At 34.8% G+C, this 19,528-nt stretch overlaps 1 protein-coding gene across 7 annotated transcripts in view; it reads left to right on the top strand.

Moving 5' to 3' along the window:
- LOC140149121 (xaa-Pro aminopeptidase 1-like) overlaps window positions 1-19,528 on the top strand; it is a 30,889-nt gene extending 11,361 nt beyond the window's left edge. For 5 of the 7 annotated variants that reach the window (XM_072171298.1, XM_072171297.1, XM_072171296.1 and 2 more), the window contains 19 exons: window positions 446-509; window positions 1,429-1,533; window positions 1,719-1,759; window positions 2,464-2,515; window positions 2,895-3,041; window positions 3,834-3,929; window positions 4,293-4,374; window positions 5,020-5,167; window positions 6,605-6,649; window positions 7,445-7,531; window positions 7,962-8,012; window positions 8,524-8,582; window positions 8,844-8,993; window positions 9,487-9,547; window positions 10,452-10,521; window positions 11,709-11,900; window positions 12,776-12,852; window positions 16,968-17,066; window positions 17,814-19,528. In XM_072171298.1, coding sequence (XP_072027399.1) covers window positions 446-509; window positions 1,429-1,533; window positions 1,719-1,759; window positions 2,464-2,515; window positions 2,895-3,041; window positions 3,834-3,929; window positions 4,293-4,374; window positions 5,020-5,167; window positions 6,605-6,649; window positions 7,445-7,531; window positions 7,962-8,012; window positions 8,524-8,582; window positions 8,844-8,993; window positions 9,487-9,547; window positions 10,452-10,521; window positions 11,709-11,900; window positions 12,776-12,852; window positions 16,968-17,066; window positions 17,814-17,933 — 1,746 coding nt within the window. In that variant the 3' untranslated portion in view covers window positions 17,934-19,528. Of the gene's footprint in view, window positions 1-445; window positions 510-1,428; window positions 1,534-1,718; window positions 1,760-1,817; window positions 1,859-2,463; window positions 2,516-2,894; window positions 3,042-3,833; window positions 3,930-4,292; window positions 4,375-5,019; window positions 5,168-6,604; window positions 6,650-7,444; window positions 7,532-7,961; window positions 8,013-8,523; window positions 8,583-8,843; window positions 8,994-9,486; window positions 9,548-10,451; window positions 10,522-11,489; window positions 11,667-11,708; window positions 11,901-12,775; window positions 12,853-16,967; window positions 17,067-17,813 lie in introns of all 7 variants that reach the window. The other 2 variants (XM_072171299.1, XM_072171300.1) reach the window with 2 other exon arrangements.

Raw genomic sequence — 19,528 nt, 5'->3', positions numbered from 1 at the left:
TGGGTAGACTTCTATTATTAGTATGAAAAAACACTCTTGTTTTACTCAATTGTACTCAAAAGTTATGAACTGAGTGCTTAAATTTAGAGACTTGATTTTGTTGTTGTAATGCATTTGTGAGGTGTATTTGAATATGAGTGTCGATCCCATGTCATATAACATGATAGTCCAAGTCCACCACAAATGACCATGGGCTGTAATGTTGGTATTTTTCTTCTAGATATTAGACAGGCAAATTTGCTTTGGAATAAGCTTTACACTGATAACATTTCCTGTTGCTTTAAAAGAGGGAGTAAAAATCAGTAAAAGAGTTGAGAAATGGACCATACCGGTATCTCAAAACAAGCACTGTCGACATTATAGCCCATTGACAGTGGATTGTATGTATTAAACAGGAAAGCTATGAATTTAAGGTTAATGCTTTTCTGATTGTGATTTATTTCAGAGTGAATATATTGCAGGATGTGATAACAGAAGAAGCTTTATATCTGGCTTCACTGGATCTTTTGGTAAGCATTTTCATTTCATTCGCATTCATGTAAGATGATGCTCGGTACTTGTCTTTTTAGTTAATGTTGCATTAAGAATTATTGCATAAAGAATTCCGGCTGGCTTAAAAAATTTCTCACACACAGAAACTGTTGAAAAACATGTGAAGTTGTGTTGTGAGCACTTGCTTTATGTGATGCGATCAAGCAAAATCAGTCAGAACTCGGAAATATTGATTTTGAGATATAGCCGAACAAAGGAAATATTTCCTTTTGTTTCCTCCTGTTTTGGAAACTTTTTGATTGCTCATATCTTTGAAACTGGTTGTTCAATTCCAATGGGGTTTTCTGTAAAATCCAGATTTGAAAATGCTTTTTACTATCCGATAAGAAACTGAGAATTTAATATTTCCGAGTTCCGACTGATTTTGTTTGATCGCATAAAATATATTATTTGATAAAATCAAATACAGTAAAGATTCACCTAATGGCACACATTGGCTCATTTGCCTTGGGATATCATTTCATGTACAAATAGAGAGCAACTTCATCAGAAAATTCCAACATAAATTGAAGGGACTGTGCCCTGATTTGCTGGTGGGTTTTTTACAGTAGCGCACTTTTAGTTTGTGCCCATTCCAGTTATGTCACAGGAGCCCATATACGCCATTAGGCGAATCTCTACATTATATCACCATGGTATTTCTTAAGTTCTGCAGTAGTGTTGGTAGAATATGACCTTTGTGAAATATGTTGCTCTTCCCATCACACATGATTATACACATTCTCGTTCCTTGTCAATGTGTGTGTGTGTGTGTGGGTTTGCGTATTTCTGCCTGTGACTTTATGTTACTCTATCTCTTCTGTTCCTGTCTATTTTCTGTGTTTTTTAACGTCAATGCAAACTAATCTTAACCATTTATTATTGTTTCTTTGACAGGTGTTGCCATTATTACCCATAATGCAGCAGCCTTGTGGACTGATGGGAGATATTATCTTCAGGCTGCCAGCCAAATGGATGAAAACTGGACCCTTATGAAACATGGTAAATACATTGATTGTTAAATTTATATTAATTAATTTAATTAGTCTAGTATTTATATTTTTGAATATTTTAAAATTTATATCAAATATGCAGTAAAGATAAGTCCAGTAACACTAATATCTGGGATAATAAGAATAATGGTACATTATGTTTCTGTTAATTTTCTGCATGTTTAATCTTTTCAGGTATGCCTAATACACCATCACAGGAAGATTGGTTAGTCAAGGTAAGTTTATAAATTATAGTGTCTTATATGATGTGGTAGAGCATTCCCATATAGGAAGGTATGCCTAATACTCCATCTCAGGAGGATTGGTTAGTCAAGGTGAGTTTATAATAGTGTCTTATGTGATGTGGTAGAGCCATACTGTGGAATAATGGCATGTTGCCTATGGGGTCGACTCTAAGTCAGGTACTGCGTGAGCAAACTCAAAAATAGTGCAAGCATACACAAAATAAACTTAGCGTGTAAGATGAACGATGTCGCCAGGTCTGAACACTGTACTGGCATCAGCTGAATTTGAGGGCATAGGCATGAAAAATTCCAATCTGTGTGTTTATAAATCTATGGGTAGAGCATTCCCATGCTTGGTATGGGGGCACCATATATGAAAGCATGATGATCATATTGTGAGAGTGTGTATGTGGTAATACTAGGGTAGATATACCAGTCCTTACATTTTGCTCAGACGAACCTCTACAAAAATAAAGGCAAAGATATATTTTTCCAGGAATTCAGGCTGTCAGAGAGTAAGAAGCAAAAATGTGAGTCACTGTGTTCTCTGGTGTTATACCTTCATATGTGGCATGGATGGGCATATGCATGTCTGTGGTATGTATGTGTATGATGGGCATATACAACATATTACTATTTTTGCACTTTATTCAGCAAACTTACAACTAACTAACTTTAAACACATTGTTTTGCAGGTGTTGCCAGAAAGCTCCAGAGTTGGGGTGGATCCATTCCTCTTTTCAATAGGTAAGCCTACCCAACAAATGCAAAACATTGTACAGAAAACATTCAAGAGCCAAGTTATATAAAGGGCAATATATATTTAAAAGGGTATAAAATATTTTAATTACATTCAAATATGAATGTTTTTCAAAACTGGCTGCAAAACATTCAAACTTCATGTTATTTAATTGTTGACAAAACATTTTGTGAAACACTTTGCCATAAAATTTGATCAAATTCCTGATATCAAAGAGATAGGATTGGGACAGTTCTTCAAACCATTGTTACTTTGCCATTATTCCTTTACATTTGGCAAATATGAATCAAATTGTAAAGGCAATATATTTCAGTGCTACTATTTTACAATAAACTCATGTGACATGACATACTGTTTGTGATTTAGATTCCTGGAAGCAGTTTTCAGGAACGTTGAAGACAGCAGGTCATGATATGGTACCTGTACAACCCAACCTGATTGATCAAGTATGGGCTGAAGAGAGACCTGCACCACCTGCTGATGAAGTCTTTGTACAAACAATGAAATATTCAGGTAAGTGATACATAAATGTTTATGCCATTTTGGCAATTAATTCCAAGATAACATACCGTACAATTCCATCTACAAGCATATATGCCTCTAAATGAAAAGTGTGTTTTTTTGTGATGACAGAGACAAAAGGCAGACACCCTCCACAAAAATATAACAATAAGTTGGTCTTATGATAATACTTCTTTGTACAGCTGCCTGTATCGGTAATATAGTTGCTCAAACTCCAAATAATGTTTTTTGTGGAGGGTATCTGCCTTTTGTCTCTTTCGTCAAAAAAAACCACTCATCTTACGTCAAATATGCTTGTAGATGGAATTCTACAGATATGATCTCCAAATGTAAGCCTAAAATTTTTTAATTTTCTCAACATATCACCTTACCCTCCTTACAAAGTTTACATTTGCTTAAAATTCTCCCACAAATAATCTTTTCTAACTGTGCTGTTTAGGCCCATAGCCAGGATTTTTTTTCTTTTTGCAGGTGTGGCATTTCCAAAACTTGGACCTTTCCCCAAAAAACAAATCACTTGCATACAAAAAGTGGAAGTAACCTCCCTAAAAAGACTTTTTGGTGGTGCTTTGACAGTTTCAAATGGAAACATGGTCCCTTTATAAATTTGTCTTTGTAATTTGAGCTGCCTCTGGTACATTTGAAGATGTTTACTCTCATCACACACCCTAGCTACATGCCTGATGCTGTTATTTTTAACTCAAAACTAATGTTTGACATATGTCATTTTGAGATTTGCTGAGAAAATGCAGCCTTATCTGTTTTCTTCATTGTTTCGCATAGGACACTCTTGGCCTGATAAGATCACATTGATGAGACAAAAGATGAAAGAAAAGGGAGCTGAATATTTGGTTATGACAGCTCTAGATGAGGTGGCATGTAAGTATTCAATGTTCAAGCTTTGAGTTACAAAATGTGCTCATATTTTACGAATTTATTAAAGTGTTACTATTGTTTAAAAGGTTTTAATTTACACAATCAATTTGATGAGCGTATACAATTTTGTTAATTACTAGTATGTGTTTGGCTGCAAACAAATTGTTAGATAAAAACTTCAAAGGATTTAAAGCTTATTGAGTGACAGCAAGTACTTTGTTTCAAATTATCATACACATAATGTGGTAAATGTAGGCAAGCAGATTTGTTTTTGCCTATATTGTCTGCTCATACTTTGGATATGATATCAAACAAAGGCTGCACATTATTTGTTGTTGATCTGTTGTTTAATTTTGTATCTTTTAGGGTTGTACAACTTGCGAGGTTCTGATATCGATTTCAATCCTGTCTTCTTTTCTTACGCTGTAGTGGGTAAAGATTCAACTCAGTAAGTGTCACCTTAATCTGAATAGTGACTAACCAATATCAAGAGTGGGATGTAATGTTTCCAAATTTTGCTACTTGTAGAAGCGGTAACATTCTCATAAAATTTCTCATAAAAAGATTTAAAGGAATCAATTTTTGATATCTCCTGAAATATATGAGAATCATATGTGCTTGAATGCTTGCTTGGGTTGGACTGGAGATCAAAGATCAAACTATGAAACTAATTTGATGATGAGAGAAAACTTTGCAATTGAAAATCCCAAACATATGTTGTATTAAATACGAGACCCTATATGGTAATGATAGACCAGATGATTGTGCCGTTGTATAAAATGCAAAGTAAGTTTGTCTAATATTGCATCACATTGCAAAACAACCTCTGATTGGGTTGTTGGCCAGCAAATGCTAAAGAGAAAACAGATTAGTGACAAAATCAAACTCATATCATTTGACAACAAATATTATTAACCATCAACTCGTCTATATGTCAATAATTATTATACTTGCCATTGTTAATTAATATCCCCCTTTTTCCACGTCCAAAAGAAAAGATTATTCACGTTCATCTTTAAGTTAAGTATGATGACATTAATATGAATGTATAAAGAAAATATAAATTGAATTTGCATTCTTAACCTTCTTCCAGTCTGTTTATTGATGAGAATAAATTGACAGAGGCTGCCAAGGCACATCTCAATACTAGTGACATGCGAGTACACATACATCCATATGATGAGATTCAATCATTCCTGTCAAGTGTCTATACTGATGGCAAGAAATGCGGCAAAACATGGGTAAGTACTTCACAGCTCAGCATTTACATTTTTTCATACAAAGCACTAGTTTATTGGTGTGTCCATTTCCCAAAGTAACAAGATAGATAAGTAGGCCTAAATGTTATTAAGATAGCAATGTATCTCCAAGACCTGGTCGAGCTGGCCTTAGATCATCTAAAGATACTTTGCGCCTTGAAGTTCCATCTACTAAACGCGCAGGGTTCGTCTTAACTCATTTTTTTTGCAACATTAGCTTTGTATAGCAATTCCCAAACTTTGCATAGCATTTTTTTCAAGGCAGTAGTACCGCAGTACCGACATGTTTTTTGCATCCATTATTAATGCAATGATATTACTTGAATGTTGATTGAGTTAATGTATATTGACTAATGAGAATTGAGATTTAATGAGTTTTTAAACTATTAAAATATGGAATGTCAAACAGCTGCAAAAAAACCACACATTAAACACAGAGTACTGGTGTGATGTTATATTATGTCGTGTTTTAATTGCACAAATGAAATTAAAAACAAAATATCAGTCAAGATAGTCATGAAAACCGGGCATGAAAATACCTTTTAAGAATGTGCTCTTATACTGTATAGTCATAGATGCCATGACATGCCAACCCAAAAATTTTAAAAAAAAAAAAATGAAAATTTTTATCTTATTTTATTTTATTATATTATTTTTTTTGCAGGAGGGTTTATTATATATACATTTTTTTTTTTCATTCTTTTCTCTCTTCTTTTCTTTTTGTCTTTTCTTTTTTTCTTCTTTTCTTTTTCTTTCTTTTCTTTTTTTCTTTTTTTTTTTTTTTTTTTTTTTAAATGTATTTATTTTATTTCAATCAAATTATTTGATATTTACCAGAACGGTAAACTGCATATCCGTCTTTACACGCTTTTCAATGGGAAATGAACTTTGCTGCTTGGATGATGTCACGAGAGGTTAGCATTTATTCCGTATTGAAAAGTGTGTAAAAATGGATATGCAGTCGACCGGCCTCTTACTGCCCGCCGCCCGCTGTGGCCAATAATTTAATATACTGCCCTCTAGAGTCTATGAATATGTCAACAAACATGGTAAATGCTCTAAACAGCTCTACTTGAAGGCTCCAGAAGAGCTATTTAATGCTCTCCTGCAAATTCCAAAAGACAGTCCCTGAGTCCATGAAGTAAACCTAATGATATGTACTTAAAGTGTATGTAGCTGGGATGAAAAGCTGACCATCAATTGGACAATTTTGACAATACAAAAGTTCAACATGCAACATAAACTAATAATGGATGTTGGAAACCCAAGTTGAGTATTTCTATTAATATGTCAAGACATGTTTGTGATTTTATTTTGATGATTTGGCCAACATGATTTAGCATGTTGTGATATTAAATGGAAATGGAAGGGTACACACTGCATTATCCATTAAGTTTTGTTTGTTTGTTTATTTTTCAGCTGAGCCCAAAGTCAAGTTTTGCCTTAGCATCATGCATACCACAGGTAAGTATTATTAATACATGTTTGTAAATATCATGACAAGCAGAGTTGGAGCAGCAAAGATTTTTTCCAAAATAAGTTAAAACTCTTAATGATCAGGTATGAGAATTTTCAGTTTTTAAACTGAATTAAATTTTTTTTACTCAAAATTTCTGCAACTGTATTTAATTTCAGCTTGTTTTGGGCATTTTTTGCCAAATTTCACGAGCATTTTCATTTTTTTCAGTTTTTTATTTTAGGAAAGTGCAGTCTCATGCCTGACCCAGTTGGTTCCTGTCACTTTTTTTTGGATTGAATCAGCGTTGTATAAATAGATAAATTGATCAGTCAATATAGTTCAATCAATAGGGTGCTTGACTCTGATGCATGAGTGATTAAGTTTGAGCTTTGGCAGTGTTGTTAATTTGGTCTTGTAGAAAAATTGATTTAACTTGAAATTTGAGCCAAGAACTGACTGGTAATTGGCCTGTTGTAACATACAAAACTATAGGAGCTGATCCTGGCTGTGAATGTTTATTGTGGTATGTATAGGGTGTGTGCTTCTCAGCTGCAAGTCTCTCAAATAGTTATTAAATGGTTTATGGATTGGTATTACAGTAGTCATTGACAATTTGGTAAAGAATGCAGAGGCCTGTGGATTTGGCTATAAATCACAAAGTTGTTGTTGCTTTTAATTTCCAATGTTTACATACTTCTATTTTGAGAATTTTCTTGCCAATTTGCTTTTCTGAGAATTGGCAAAGAGTTATTGTGACATAATTATTATTAGGAATGTCGTGTTCTAATTCTTGTTTTCAGGATCAACGAATTCTGCAGATAACACCAGCATGTACTAGTAAAGCTGTTAAGAATCCAGTGGAGATTGAAGGCATGAGAAATGCTCATGTAAGTAGAGCCCTACACATTCTAAATTTTGAAGTTGAATCATATTTTTCAATTATTTTGAAAACTAATAATAGGTGAGTAAAAGGAGTAAGTTAATGTGTGTTTGCATCTGCATAAAGTGTAGAAACATAAAAGGGATTTTATCAAACATTTTACATAACCATAGACACAAATGAGGACACTTTTGCTTGCCTTTTGTAAATGTAAAAGAGGGTAGTAGTAAGATTATGTTCTTTGTAGCAATTTACCGCCACATTTATCAATACTGTGTGAATATAAACGCATTCCTTATTATTTAGCAGTGTTGTAAAAGTATTTGTTGTGGTGGTGGCAGCAGAGTGCAAAATGTGTAAGTGAATTGTTGAAGTCGTGTGTTGGATCTGCATTGATTTGCTATCTCAATTAATTATGTCATATTGGATTTTTTCAGATACGTGATGCTGTTGCATTGTGTGAATATTTCTCTTGGCTTGAAAAAGAGGCAAGTATAATATTTTGTATTTCTAGAGATGAATTTCATAGTTCTAGTCCAATTAAAACAGCATTAACTGTGGATGTTTCAAGATTTCAAAACCTCCATAGTAAATGCTGTTTTGATTGGACTAGAACTATGAAATTTGTCTCTATCTTCAATAACAGGCTTGATGAACATGTTCAGTAATTTTGTATAAAGTGTAGCTATAAAGTGAACCCAACTGTTGTATACAAAAGTCTGTTTTTGTGTGTGATGGAAATGGCACAGCTGGGGTACTTCCAGGGGTAGAACAAAAGATACATTATCCCTGTATCACATGATTTGATAATAAGAACTAAAAGGAAAAGGCAGCAGTACCCCCTAAATAAAAACAACAAAGCAAAACAAAGAAACACAAAAATCTTCTCAATATAAGATTTAAATTATAATCCAAAGTTTAAAACATAAATCTACTAACACAGATCCTTCTCAATGTAAGTTTCATTATTGGAGTTGTTTCTTTTTTAAAATTTGACAGGTTCCAAAAGGCAACATAACAGAGATTTCTGGTGCTGATAAACTGGAGGGATTCAGAAGGTAAGACCCGGTCACTTAACTTTATAGTGCTTTGCTAGTGTACATTTTATGTGGTCATAAGATTTGTGAGTTAAAATCAAAAGTTTATATATTTTGATTGATAACTTAAGAACTTCTTGTTCTACATAATGTTTCTAATTTCAGTCTGGTAAATGTAGCCTTGTCTCTCATTTAAAGGATAGACTTGAATGAATGTCTTCAGTCAATAAATATATTGTATCAATAAATATGTTTCATCTCTTATTTACCCCATCTATCCAGGGAGCAAGCTGACTTTGTTAGTTTGAGTTTCACCACTATTTCTAGTGTAGGATCCAATGGTGCTATTATACATTATAGTCCTAAACCTGAGACAGACAGACCTATTAATACACAGGAAATCTATCTATGTGATTCAGGTGGACAGTACAGGTGAGTTCAATGGCTGAATATATCAGAATACTCTTCATACATGTGTTTAATACAATATACAACAAGGATGTACTACTTAATAGTCCAAGGAGGCAGAAAATTGCCTTTGCCAGTACCTGCAACTATTTGCAAAGAATCAGTGTTTAACATTGTGTCTGGTACTGAATCTCTCGTAGGGTGCTCCTATTTATCACCAGCTTCCTAGGTGCTTACTTGTCAGCAATTTCCTTGATTTTGCCCTGTGTCCAGTAAACTTTTTTTGTGTGTGTATTCTAGTTTATGCTACACAATAGTGTAGTGTTATTTGTGTGTAATGTGGTTTTTATTAGTAGTAACACATGAAACTCAACACATGCAGTTTACTCTTGGTTTCTAATGTCATTCAATTTGAGTGTATGTGGAGAATGTAGTCCACATGAATGACATCCAATATTGTAGTTTTCTGTAAGTGTTGTCTCAGACTTCGTATATTTAATTAAATTTTATTTTTCAGAGATGGCACTACTGATGTGACAAGGACCATGCATTTTGGCACTCCAACACCACATGAGAAGGTATGTTCCCAAGAGTAGTGATATCATTATCATCTCATGTTGGGTGTCATATTTGAACCTAGCACTTACAGGAAGTGCTTATCATATGGTGTAATGAAATAAGATATTCCATTTCAAACAATGTTAAAAATGAATTGATGAATGTTCTCAGTCATCCAGTTGCAGTAACTGGACTTACCAGCATGTCAGTTGCCTGATAAAGTGTGATGTTATCACATGCAAAAATAGTAAGTCCAGTATTTTGATTCAATTCCAAATTTAATGTTAGAAATGAATGAGAATCATTATATTGCAACACAACACCAATATAGTGTTCATATTCCGTAACTTATAACTAATATTATTCTTAAAACTTCTTGGATGAGAAGATGATAGAGGGCGGGTATTGAACTGAAGGCCTATAGATAATAACATCACTGCTCTTCTCCATCTGACTCATTAGCTCAGTTGGTAGAGCATCGGTCCGGTTATCCGAAGGTCCCAGGTTCAAATCCTGGATGGTCAGTGAAATTTTTTCACTGGCTGTCATTTATGTATGTGGAGACTTGTGTTAAAAACCTTTCTCATATTTAATTTCCCACATAGTTTAACTTTATTTCTCCGTCTCGAATGCGATTTCGGAATGATTTCCAAACCTCTTTCTTAAAACTTCTTGGATGAGAAGATGATAGAGGGCTGGTATTGAACTGAAGGCCTATAGATAATAACATCACTGCTCTTCTCCATCTGACTCATTAACTCAGTTGGTAGAGTATCGGTCCGGTGATCCGAAGGTCCCAGGTTCAAATCCTGGATAGTCAGTGAAATTTTTTCACTGGCTGTCATTTATGTATGTGGAGACTTGTCTTAAAAACCTTTCTCATAATATTATCTTGTGTATGTTTATTTGTCTGTGCCTATATAGGAATGCTTCACCAGGGTTCTCAAAGGAGTTATTTCACTGGCGTCTGCCATCTTCCCTAGTGGAACCAAAGGTAATCTATATATTGATGTGAATCATGTGGAATAAGCTATGTATTTGAAATAGTCTGTAGTAATTGTAAACATGGTTCGTTTTGAAAAAAAAAGTCTGTAGTAATATTCTATGCATGAAATTGAAGTCACTTGAAAGAAAATTGGAACAGAATGATCAAAAATTGTTACAAAATATGGACTAGGATTTTATACTAGCTTTTGGAGAAGAACTAATCACTTCTTTTCTGTGGTACGCGTACACGGCATAAAAACAGAAGTGGGGGCCAATTTGGTTAATATAAACGTCAAATAATAATAATAACAACAGAAAATAGTCAATGAAACAAGAAATGGAATAAAAAGGTTCAATCTTGCATTCAGTGCTCATGAAGGGTTGCAAAAGGGAACACAAAACCCGGGATATGTCGCTCATTAACTGGGTGTGCGTCGCTTAGAGCAAGATGGATCTGTTCATCTGTGGAATCTAATGTAGTTACCCCGAAAGCCTATGCAGGTAAACAAAAACTATGTCATTGTCAATACACACTTTGTTACTGGCTAACTGCACAGGCCATTCAATGTGTGCAACGACATTAACAATGACAATATCTTGGTTTCTTTGCGAAGCATTCTTGGGATTACCGAAAAGGTAATTCTTGCTGAGATTCTTACTTCATCCCTGATCTGATTGTATTAGCCAATCTGGACTTCCTTTTCTATATAATGTGCACTCACAGGCTTCAATGCAAATGAATTGAAATGAATAAAAATGGGTCAAACATAAAAAATAGGTGCTCTAAAAAATGTTACGACTTGTACTTTTTGTAGAAAGGCTACAGACAACTTTTGAGTGCACACCACTAATTAATGTGTACCATTGGGATATATTGGTAATCCTACATTTCTCTGCTTTTGAGCTTAAATTGTCCCTGTGTGATCCATCTCTAATAAATAACTATGTACTGTTTTTATGTGATGTTTACTGCAGGTATATTGTTAGACTCCTTTGCTAGACAACATTTATGGCAAGTAGGCCTGGATTATGTTCATGGCACTGGGCACGGTGTGGGATCATTCCTTAATGTCCATGAAGGCCCTCAGTCCATCAGCTTCCGTTCTGGACCACCGGACACCCCGATAACAGCCAATATATTTCTATCAGATGGTAAGATTATTAATATGTTTTCTTGATGTCGTCATTTTATAGGTATGTTGCTTGACTCAATTGCCAGACGCCCTCTATGGGATATTGGCTTGGATTACCAATGTGGTACGGGCCATGGCGTAGGCTCCTTTCTGTTTGTTCATGAAGGACCACATCTGATTGGGTGTAGGCTAAGCCCAGCCAATGGCAACCCAATGGATGCAGGGATCACTGCATGTATTTTTATGTCTGATGGTATGTCCTGCATGCCTTTTTTTATTTTGTACTTATTAGGTCTATAGTAATATGGGGTAAATCACACACCAGACTGAAATGCATCTTGGGTTTGTGTTTAACTGGATTTGTAGCATCATATGGGAAGCAAGTACAATTAGACTGTAGTCACAAGGTGTAGCATTATCAACTGATTTAGCTTCAAATCCCCAATGTTTTCATTGCAGAATGAACATTAATTTGCAGTTTACTTTTGCCATGGTTATTTATTGCAAGTTAAAGTTGAATTGAATACCTGAGTGGAAGAAGGGTCCAACTCCATCAAAAGATATTAAGAAAAACTTAATTATTTGAAAAAGTTTTATAGACAGAATGTTTTCATCCTCAGGGGACCTTTAATACATGAACATACAATACTACATACATTCAAAATTATATATGTTTCCATGGCAACGGTACAGGTCTTAATTTGAGCTGGAGTTGGGCTCTTCTTCAACTAATATACTGCAAGTGCCAGTTCCGTGAGCAGATGTGTTATAAATAGCTACAGAAATTTGACAATGTAATATGTTAGCAAGAAAGTTTATTGTAGTGAAAAGCAGATTTCATGGATGAACAAAATTCCTCTTTAACCCAATATTTGAAGAAGGGCCCAACTCCATGGAGTTGGGCCTTTCTTCCATAAAAACCATGATTAAGTGTACATGGAAGACTATTTAGAGAGTGGATTTTGGCTCATCTTTCACACATGGCAATAAAATGGTGGGTTGGCCCATCTTCCACTTAGGTATTCAATTGAGATATTACATAATTCTGAACCTTTGTGTTCAAAGAATAGACTGATTAAAAAAAAGAATGTGAGACACTTCATCAAATTTACTTCTCCTCAATTTCAGAACCTGGGTATTATGAAGACGGTGCATTTGGAATCCGTACTGAGAATGTAGTAGTAACAGTACCAGCTGAAACAAAGGTAAATCAAATAAAAGCAACCAGTGCTGTTACTGAACATGTTCATCAACACTGATGTTGTTGTGAAAACCTTCTGTGTACAACTTGTTATTGCTTAGCAATGCGGTACCCAGTTGGTTTCTTCAACTCACATGTTTGATGAACTCCTGAAGAAACCAACTGGCAACCGTGTTGCTAAGCAACAACGAGTTGTACACAGAAGGTTTTCACAACAACATCAGTGTTGATAAAGAAATCTGACAGATTTCGAAACGTCCACAGTAAGTGCTGTTTTATTGGACTAGAACTATGAAATTCGTCTCTATATATAGCCAGTGCTGTATTGTGGAAAACATGGAACATTATTATCCTTGCAATCACAGTAAAACAAATATTGTGCAATGGAATATTTGAGATGATTTAAATCACTTGTAATTACAATGGACAAACAGGGTTTGGTAATGTACAATTTTATAAAGATATAGCATTGTTTGTTTGTTTTATTTCTTCTTTAACCTGGGACACTCAATCAGTTGAAAACACAATTAATCACCTGTTCTCCCTTGAAGCCCAGGGATAAGCTCTGTAGATTGGGCTGTAAGTACTGAAGGAACATAGCAATGGGCAAATAATTGTTTCCTGTTGTTATTTCTGAATTATTTATGGTTGATACCCAGCGAATACAAAATGTTTTACAGAAAATGTCAAGTTATATATACGGTAAAAATATGTTTTAATACGGCCGCTGTGAATTAATAGTGTGTCTCAAAGCTGCTACATGCATCACTAAAACAGCTGTGTTATTTCTGCACAACAAAATGGATCTTTAAGTGTAGACAAATATTTTACAATTATGCCCAAAAACATTTTACAATAATATTTTGACATTTTAAAAATATTGTTGCAGTGCTTTAAATACATGACCTTTATACAGCCTGACATTACGTTTTGAATACACTCCAAAAGCATTTATAACATGTTAATAACATTTTAAGAACATTTTGGTGTTTTCTGGGCAACTACCTTAGTTTCTTCGTTATTAGTAGGGATAACCATCAAAATTTCATGTTGCCCCTATTGCTACAAAATATTGTTTTCTGGATAGAACTCATTAATAGAAGTATTTTGGTGGTTAAATTGTCAAAATCGGTCAAAAACTTTTCGAATTATGAATTTTCAAAGTTTCCCATTCTGACCGGTCATTGGAACGAAATAAAATGACAAGGTCCAAAAATATCAATTGGGAGCAAAATTGGCATAAGCATATATTTACCTTTATATATTTCTTTATTTTAACATATATGCAAACATGAAACAAGCTTATTGTGAAAGTATCAAAGGGGTTTCTTATGAAATGGCATAAATTATTTTTTCAAACAGAGGCATTGAAATCATGCATTTAGAGAACATTTTGCCAAAAATCATCCAAGATGGCCGATATGGCACAAAATCAAAATTGCAAAATCAAAGTCCAGGTAAACTTTTTTTTTCACAACCAAAAATTTCAATGTTATTGGGTTTAATATTGAAACGGAGAGCCAAAATGCGATTTCAGATTTTTGGCCTGTTTTTAAGCTTACCTCCTGTGTGTTTGTCCATTGCAGAAATACGAAAAGTTAGCTCTTGTCAAATTCATATTTAGAGAAAAGTCACGATGCTCACGTGTTCGTGGTAGTTTTTGATCGTTATTATACATTTAAAAATGATTGCATGGCTCTGCACAAGGTATATTTTTGTAAATATTTGGATTTGTTTACCTGCCGATCGTCAGTTTTTGCCGTGGGTTGAAAATACGGCAGAGAAAATTTGTCATGTCGTACGTGCGAATTTGGCTTCAAAATTTCACTATTCTGCTAGAAGTTGTACAGAGATCTTATAATATTGTGTAAATAATTTTGTCAGGAACAAAATAAGGTATTACATACCAATCACGAGTAAATATTGAGGACAAAATTCAGGTTTTTCATGTGTTGTTTCAAAGAATTTTAGATTTGTCATTTTGAAATTCCCCGGCCAGCAATCGTCTGAACGTAAACAAGTTTTTCCTAAAAATTGTAAATTTCCTTAAAAACGAATTTTGTTGATCAAACTTTGGATTATTTAAGATGTAATTGTTTAAGGATGTAGAATTTTAAGATAATTTTGAGTATTTTCACGTTTTACATGGTCAAAAAGGGGGTCATCAGTTTGATTCCTGATTTAAAAACACTTTAGCAGTTGCAGTTGTTCTAGTTATTAAATTTCGTCATGCTCAAAATCTTTTCGAAAATGAGCGCCTGACGCGGAGTGACTGCGCGATATCCATAGTAACGGAGCTTACGCTTTGAACGCAGCCGCAAAAGGTTCCATGAACGCGTTCAGGAAAGTATATAAAGGCCGTGCACGCACGCAAATTAATCAGATTGCTTGGTGGACAATAGTCCACCCAAACCTTCACTCAGTTTGAAGGTAAGCACTGCCAACCAAAGCAAATCGCCCTACTCTGGAGCTCAGATTGAGCTAGGGGCAGCTTAGCTACCACAATAGTGGCAACACCCGGTGGTTATGCACTCCGGTGTTTTGGCCTAGCGCCTATGCCTATTGTGCAAGTGACTTGCCACACATGCACAAGTCCAATGGAAAATTATGCACTGTATTTTGTGTGCATTCATTGTTGCATGGCAAGTTCGTATAGGTGTACAGAAATGGATACTGTACTCTGTAGTCGGCCTACTAGGCCTTTGCCTAGCCTATGACTATGTCATGTGATGAGAGATTCTTGATTAAATTGTATTTCTATGCTTCTCGATTATTCAAACAGATAGTATGTACTGTTCGGCAGCATTTATTGGTAATTTATTTGGATTTAAAAGAGAGAAATAAGGAAATATCGTCATGATCATCAACAGAGATTGTGTATTTACCAATGTTTTACTTGTAAATTTATGAAATGTGATATGTGATAAGACAAATATGAAAGCAAAATAACAATACAAGATATAACAAAAGAAGCAAATATAAAACAGAATTGTCAAGTCTCATTTTTACCTGTTAGCCTACTCCTTTCTTGCATCACTGATTCCACATATCTTGGGGAGAATTCTAGTCTTTGATACTACGCTACCACTTGTATGTTTAGAAGGCTAGTCTTCTCCACCAGTCATTTAAATAAGTATTAGGGGCAAGCTCGGTCCCGTTACAATATGACCAATTAGTAGGTGTATGCAAATTAAATCTTAAGTGTCATTGAAGGTCATTGACTCATTCACAACAATAGAGGTTATCCACTTCACTCATCATGCTCATGTGTGACTTCTAACAAAAGGTGCTGGTTCCCGTAGTATATCTCATTCAAAACAATTCAATACATGACCTCGGAGTTACCTGCATGACTTTCAAGGGCTATTTTGAAACAGTTATGGTTGCACATTCAGGTACTTCTTTTGAAAGTTCTAAACAAGGTATAGCCAGCAGCAAGTTGTATATGGTATAGGCCTAAATATAAGAAAACGTTTAGGGTTGAAATCAGGTGAAAAATACATCGAATTGGGCACTAAACTTCACATTTATGTTCAGAAAGGTGTCTTCTTAGCATGATTCAAAAGGAGTATGGAAATTCCAAAGGGAAGCTGGTGATTTAATTTGTAACTCGAGATCTACTTGTTCAATTTTTTAACCTTTTTACAGAGGGTATGATAAAGGTATTACTGGCAACTCTGCCAAATTACAGCTCAGTAGGCCACGTTTTTCACCTGAAATTATTGACATGAATATTTTGTGCCATTCTTGAGCAGTGCTGAACTCAGCCACTGGCAATTAAGCGCACTGTGGCGATGGACCAATTTTGACTCGCACTTACAGGAAAATGAAATAAGTTATGTTGCTGTAATTTGCAAGATAGTTACAAAATATAATTGGCATTAACTTCCCCAATTTTTACAGAAAAATATTGAAAAATAAAAGAATGGGATCAATTTAGAAATGTCTGTGCAAGCAGTGCACAGTTGAGCTCCCTGCATGTCTATGGGAGTGTTCTAATCAAGTTGATGGTTCATTGGTCATCCCTATTATTAGGTATGTTTGTTAGATAATCAAAATTTGAGTATTAGTGTTTGGAATATTTGGCTTAATCGTTCATTCTTGCATCTATCTTTTCAGCATCATTTTAAGAATCAAACTTTCCTGACCTTTGAGACAGTGACCCTTGTACCCATACAACTGAAGATGGTAGAGCCGTCATTACTCACAGAATCAGAGGTAATGATTACATGTCATATTATGCTGTATGAATCATAGATTTAGTGCAGATTTTAAGGTGCGTAGGGACATGTGTGTTTGTAAACACCATCAATTGAGGACACCACATGAAAAATCTATGTGTAGCAGTGGTACACACAATAAATGCTGACATGTGTGTAAAAACTTCAACAGGCCATGGCTGTGAGACCATATTCAAGTGTGTAAGTCAAAGCTAAGGCAATAACAACTTGAAAAGTGTATTTCTGTCCCTGTTTGCTGGTGTTTACATGTAGTTGTGGGTGGGTGGGTGTGGGGCAGGGTTTTCTTTAAGCATTTTGCTGAAGGGTATTTTCAAATTTATTGGACTCTTTCAGTTGTGAATTTTAACACTGAAGGGGTCCAAAACATTGCCCAAGAGGAATTTTTTTATTTTGGAAAACCGTTTTTAACAATATTGGGTGTTTCTATATTCAAATCTTGCAATATTTGAACGCGTACGTTTTCAAGATTTTGTACACGTTAGATTTTGAACTCCAGGATTTGAAGGGGTCTGCAAAGTGTGTGAACACGTAAATGTGTGTGTTTTGTGCATTAAAGTAAACCTTGGTGTGGGGTCTGTTGGATTAGGGCAATGTTGCTACTCCTCCATCTTTGATTTTATGTTTTGTCATTGTGTGTATTTCTTTAAAAAAAAACTGAACAGGAAAATGGAAACCAGGCTGTATTATTGATTCAATTTTCAATTCTTTTTTTCCACTTTCCTAGATCTCCTGGATAAACGACTATCATGTGAAGTGCAGAGAAATAGTAGGCAAGGAGCTTGAGAGGCAGGGACGTCATGAAGCATTGAAATGGCTCATAAAAGAATCACAGATGCTAGGCTGAACAACTCAAAATCAAATGTTGGTCTTATATATGTATGCTGTGCATGCTAGTAAGGTGGTAGAAACGCACAAAGTCAGTGAGAAAATAGGTGTTGCACCCGGGTGTTGCATGTGGTTGACTATAATTTAGTAGTGTTTATCACAACATGGGATATAGAAGTATGGAATACCATTGGTATAAGTGCATTGATTTAAATTGTGCAAACATGACAAAACATACCTCTACAGCATGTATTCCAAGGTCACAGAATCTAAGAACTGAACATTGATATTTTGAGCAGGTGAAAAGAAACAAAAGTGAACATCTTTCTCAAGGTTGTTTGTATTATAAAACACCGCATCCTTTGTTATGATGTAGCATGTGTACTTCCTAAATACAGAAGTGGAGTCGTGATTGCCTAATGAAATATTGTTGACACATTTACTGAACAAACCTCCTGACTAGTGTTTGATAAACAGAGTCGGCACACACATTATCAAATGTGACAATACTATTCTGTGGCCTGTAGTTGTGTCTCTGGGTTTACTACACTTTCATATTTTTAGTACTACCACACAGTATTGAAATTAAAGAGATCAGTATATTTTGTTGGTAAGGTTTTCACAGCTGCATAATAAATGAAATACTGGAAAAAAATATAAATTGTATTTTAAGAAAAATCTATTTCTTGCACCTTTGTATCATTAATACATGATAATGTTGTAAACATTTGGTAATGTATCACTTTTTATGTGCGTGATTAATTATTGCAAAAGTACTTAAACTAGCAGTGTAATCCTGCTCATGCAGTCAAGTTGATTCAGGGGTAAACCTGTACTTTTAGTAATGTTTTGCTGTCTATAGTCTTGGCTCTCAGGCTTGCCTCGATAATGATTTAGGCTGATCACACTTTGTCATCATTGACCAATCAATCATTGAGCAATAATTGAAAAGTCAAGAAAAGCAACAAAAAAGTCCAAGTTGCTGACTAAATCATTGACTCATGTCACTCAACTAATATGTTGGTGATGCAATCATTGTGGAGAAAAGAAACATCGGTGACATTGTCAGTGATGTAAGATAAACTGTCACTAGTCTACTGCTACCCTCGATGCATAATGTTTTATCTGAGCTGACTGTATGGCTTTTATGTTAGCCACATAAAATGCTTCCTTTCAGTTCTTTTAGTTTTCTAGTGAAAAACTACACTACCAATTCACCAAGATCAATCATCTTTTTTCCACAGTTTGATGATGATGTATTTTCTCTACCTTATTCACCATCAAATTATTGATTCATATTGGATAGTCATAGGATTCCATGGAATGAAAAACCTCATATTCATATTAGTTCTATTTTTGTACTTATAGTGTAAAGTTGATAAAGGTGTATTACCTCATAAATACAATATGACCTACCCCCCCCCCCCCCTATGAGTTTCTCAGCATGTATTACTCAGATTTGATCTGTTTTAAATGCTGGAGTTTGCTTTGAAATGTATTATGTATTGTAATTACTTATGTGTCAGGTTGCTGGATATATTTTAGGCCAGACTTTAATTTACACTATTTTCAAAGACCTTTCTCACTACCCGATTTAGCACAGTTATGGAGTAA

Source organism: Amphiura filiformis, chromosome 3 (assembly GCF_039555335.1).
Source record: "Amphiura filiformis chromosome 3, Afil_fr2py, whole genome shotgun sequence".
NCBI classification, from domain to species: Eukaryota; Metazoa; Echinodermata; class Ophiuroidea; order Amphilepidida; family Amphiuridae; genus Amphiura; species Amphiura filiformis.
This window is presented reverse-complemented; position numbering and strand designations above follow the sequence as displayed.